Source organism: Gossypium arboreum, chromosome 6 (assembly GCF_025698485.1).
Source record: "Gossypium arboreum isolate Shixiya-1 chromosome 6, ASM2569848v2, whole genome shotgun sequence".
Taxonomy (NCBI): Eukaryota; Viridiplantae; Streptophyta; class Magnoliopsida; order Malvales; family Malvaceae; genus Gossypium; species Gossypium arboreum.
The window spans coordinates 9,165,192-9,169,593 of NC_069075.1; the positions used below are offsets into that span (position 1 = coordinate 9,165,192).

At 29.0% G+C, this 4,402-nt stretch overlaps 1 protein-coding gene across 2 annotated transcripts; it reads left to right on the forward strand.

Annotated features, from left to right (window-relative positions):
* Positions 1-456: 456 nt before the first annotated feature.
* Positions 457-2,799, forward strand: LOC108485382 (protein trichome birefringence-like 33). Of its 2 annotated transcripts, none has more exons than XM_017789212.2 (6): positions 457-838; positions 933-1,149; positions 1,558-1,744; positions 1,831-2,030; positions 2,141-2,299; positions 2,385-2,799. In XM_017789212.2, exons 1-6 carry the CDS (start codon positions 664-666, stop codon positions 2,722-2,724), a joined length of 1,278 nt encoding a protein of 425 aa, XP_017644701.1. In that variant the 5' UTR covers positions 457-663; the 3' UTR covers positions 2,725-2,799. The 2 variants fall into 2 exon arrangements, with proteins under 2 accessions (XP_017644701.1, XP_017644702.1); XM_017789213.2 differs by having other exon boundaries at positions 1,567-1,744.
* The last annotated feature ends 1,603 nt before the right edge of the window (positions 2,800-4,402 follow it).

Below are 4,402 nucleotides of genomic sequence, written 5' to 3' on the forward strand. Positions count from 1 at the left end.
CATCTTTTACATTTTAGGGACAATCCTTAGCTTAAAAGCCAAGGGAAAATTATAGCTTCTCCATTACACCATTTACTGCCCACTACTACTCTTTTTTATTTTCTTTAAGAGAAAAAAATAAATCACTTGAGTAGATCTACAAAACATGTAATTAATGAAAATAAAATAAAAATTAAGAAAACCTATTTCCCCTCAATATCTATGATGAACTTATTAAGACAAATCATATAGTTTGATTAATGTAGGGCTAAACAATCATTTTCTAGCTGCAAATTATGCATCATTATTCAACAACACAACGGTACTTAATGTAACCAAAAATAATAAAGAAATTATATATATAAATGCTAATAATATTGAATAATAATTATAATAATTATTTTTTTCTCGGGTTTATATCGAATTTCTATTTAAATAAAATTATTAGAATTATAAATATACGAATTTGAATGATAAAATTAAAATTTCAGAATGAGAACACATGAAACTATTAAATTGTTGAAACAGTAGTCGAAGTAAACCTTTGCATAGTTCTCTCTATATATTGATTCATGAATCCAATCTCAACATTCCTAAACCCTTGTAAATAATTAGAATTCACACACAAATTTAAGGTAAAAAAAAAATACAGATTTTTGGGTTTAATTTTAAAGAAACAAAGATATGAAACCACCATTGTCGTCTTCTTCCTCTGCTGTTCTTAGAAAAGCTCGACTCTCTCCCTACCTCTTTACGTTGTTAGCTTTCATTGTTTTCGTTTCTATTCTTTATGGAGAAGATTTCATGTGCATTCTTGGACAACTTGAACCAATTCCAGGCCGAGCCATGTCTAAACCTGGTGAGTTAACTCAACTCAGTCAAACGAGTCAAGCTTTGTTTTTTATTTTTATGTTGTTTGGATTTAACTTGGGAATTGGGGTTGTTGGGGTTAGTGAAAAGAAGAGGGAAGTTGGCATTCGCTATAGGGAAGGGCGAAGAAGGATGTGATATATTCAGTGGGAGGTGGGTGAGGGACGAGTTAACTCGGCCTCTCTATGAAGAATCGGAGTGTCCGTACATTCAACCCCAGTTGACATGTCAAGAACATGGAAGACCTGATAAAGACTATCAGAAATGGCGATGGCAACCTCATGGATGCGATCTTCCTAGGTAAAAACAAATTATTCATATTTTAATGTTTTATTTTATATACTATACTGTGAAAGTAGTATAAAGAACCTTCTACTAACAGGTAAATTTAATATTGCATTTTTACTCAAAATTTTGATTAAATTAATTCTTATATGTTAAATTAAATAGCAAATAAATTATTCTATTAAAAATTGACCCTGTATGGTAGGATGATATACACGTGGCGCTCGTCAACTACGTTTATTTTTATAGTAGAAATGAATGAAATTTTAAATGCAAATAACCCATTTACTTTTTTGATTTAACATATAGAAATTAATTTATTTATTTTTTAAATATAATAGACAAAATACAATTTAACTTCTAATATAAAAACTTCAATAATACTTTTACTTCCGATACATAGCCTGAGAATAATTATTATAGAATGAACAGCTTCAATGCAACATTGATGTTGGAAACACTAAGAGGGAAGAGAATGATGTTTGTTGGTGACTCATTGAACCGTGGTCAATTTGTATCAATGATATGTCTTCTTCATAAACTTATCCCTGATGACCAAAAATCCATGAAAACTCATAAAAATGGTTCCCTCACAGTTTTCAAAGCCAGGGTACGTAATTTAATTTAATTTATGATCAATATTTTTTTATGTTAAAATCTCCATTGATGTTCAAATATTATTTTTTCTTTTTTAAGGATTATAATACGAGCATTGAATTCTACTGGGCTCCATTTCTCCTTGAATCGAACTCAGATAATGCGATTGTTCATAGGATATCGGATAGAATAGTGAGGAAAGGTTCGATCAATAAGCATGGCAAGAATTGGAAAGGGGTTGATATCTTGGTTTTCAATACCTATTTGTGGTGGATGACTGGACTGGAGATGAAAGTCTTGTAGGTGTCGGATATGGATGTATTTAATTTTTTAATATATTTTAAAAAAATTAAAAATATAATATCAGAAATGTTTCGAATAAAAATATTTATTATATATTTTTGAGCAGGAAAGGATCGTTTGAGGACGAGAATAAAGAAATAATAAAGGTTTCAACTGAGGAAGCCTATGGAATGGGAATGAGAAGCATGTTGAGATGGGCGAGAAAAAATATGGATCGCAAGAAGACTAGGGTTTTTTTCACTAGCATGTCCCCTACTCATGCAAAGTAATTATATAATTTAAAGTTTCGATTATCGAATTTTCTCTATTAAATTAATTTGTGTTGGATCGTTCATTTGTTCTTTTGACAGGGGTATAGATTGGGGAGGTGAACCAGATGAGAACTGTTATAATCAAACAACAATGATTGAAGATTCAAATTATTGGGGTTCAGATAGTAGAAAAAGTGTAATGAAGGTGATTGGGGAAGTGTTTAGTAAATCAAAGTACCCCATTACATTCCTTAACATCACTCAACTCTCAAATTATCGCAAAGATGCACACACATCGATTTATAAAAAGCAATGGAATCCATTGACGCCTAAGCAGTTAGCTAACCCGAGTAGCTATGCGGATTGTATTCATTGGTGTTTGCCTGGCCTTCAAGATACTTGGAATGAGCTTCTCTTTGCCAAATTATTTTATCCTTGAATTTATATTTTTCTATTATAGCTTTTGAGGTTTGTTTTGTCAAATGAATTTATATTAAAATTTTGTTTCGGGGAATTCGAAATTTAATTCAGTTGATTCACATAGAGTTTTAATTTTTTATTACGAAACTACCCCTTGTTTATCAAATTCTTAGATAATTAGACCCTATTTACACGAATAATTTAGTAAGACTGACAAGCACTGCTTAATTTTGTTTTTGGGCCTAATACTGAAATATTTCATTTTGGGAGGAGTTTTAAAGTGGATTAAAAAAAAAAGTGGTCCAACCTTTGGCATACACTTATAGACCTATGGAAGAAACTAAAGCTGTCGTTGTGTTAGGCTTAAGAGATAAGAATTTCCCTTGACAGATAATCACTTCTGTGATGAGTTAAATGGATATTAACTCAATTGAATAATCATTAATTTACTTGTTTTAAGTGTTTTTTTTATTTTATATTTTTATATAAAAATATATATACTTAAATCTAACTAAACTATACTTATTTTTCCAAATTGATATTTAAACTTTTTTGTTGTCATAAGAGGCACTTAAACTATACCACTTACCTATTTTATCTCTGTTGTTAAAAGAATTCCCTTAACCAATCATTTTGTGGCACGAGATAATTTTTAACTAAGATATCCAAAAAAATATTAAATATTATTTCCTTTGTAAATATATTTATCTTTTTTTGTTCTTCACCTAAAAATTCTAGTGACAAAAAATTCAAGAACTAATCAGAAACACATTTGAACCCAGTTTTCGACAATAAAGCCTAGATTGTGATGAGTTTTTTTTCTTTTTAATTTTTTAATATATCCTACCGGACACATCTAACACCTTTAACTCGCTTGTGAATGTACGAGATAATTTTTTTAATTAAATTATGTTTTTAATTTGTTTCACACACACTCTCTCCCTATGATACTTTCTTTCTCTTTTACACACTCTCTCCCTATGATTCTTTCTTTCTCTTTTTAATGAATTTTTTTAAAAGTTAAAATTTTTTTTGACAATCCTCTTACTTTTTTTTTTGTAATTAGCTTTTTTTTTGTATTTAGACTTTATGTTTTATCTGGTCTCTTTCATTATAGAAGTGCATTCAGCATTAATTATTTTATGCGAAGTATATAGAAAAGCACAGGAAAAGTTAGTTTTTAGAAAAATAAAATATAGATTTTGGATTGGGCGAGAAAGAAATCAAAATCGAGGTTTAAAAAGAAAAACAAGCTTATTAAAATTTGGATTTTATTGTCGAAAACTGGGTTTGAATAAGCTTTTCTAAGGATTCTTGAATTTTCCATCACTGGAGTTATTGGTGAAGAACAAAAGAGAAAAAAATATATGTTAATAATTTTTTTTTTGAAAACAAACTCAAGGAAATAATATTTAATTTTTTTATATTTTTAGTTAATAATTGTCGTGTGTCACAAAATAATTGGTTAAGAGATTTTATTTTTTGACACCTGGGTAATTTAAGCACCGGGGCATAGTTTAGGTACCATTTTGGGTAACAGAGTATAGTTTAGGTACCACTTGTGACAAAAAAAAGTATAGGTACTAACTTGAGAAAATGAGTATAATTTACGTATCATTTTATTGTTTAAGCCAAAAATATATGCACATAATAAGGCTTTTTCACCTAAATAATATAAAAAATAAAATTAATAACTA

Bases quoted from the DNA above. Each gene is read 5' to 3' on its own strand.
- LOC108485382 (XM_017789212.2), top strand. From the start codon at position 664: ATGAAACCACCATTGTCGTCTTCTTCCTCTGCTGTTCTTAGAAAAGCT. The intron at 839-932 runs GTGAGTTAACTC...TGTTGGGGTTAG, and splicing joins CCGAGCCATGTCTAAACCTG to TGAAAAGAAGAGGGAAGTTG. The intron at 2,031-2,140 runs GTAGGTGTCGGA...ATTTTTGAGCAG, and splicing joins GGACTGGAGATGAAAGTCTT to GAAAGGATCGTTTGAGGACG.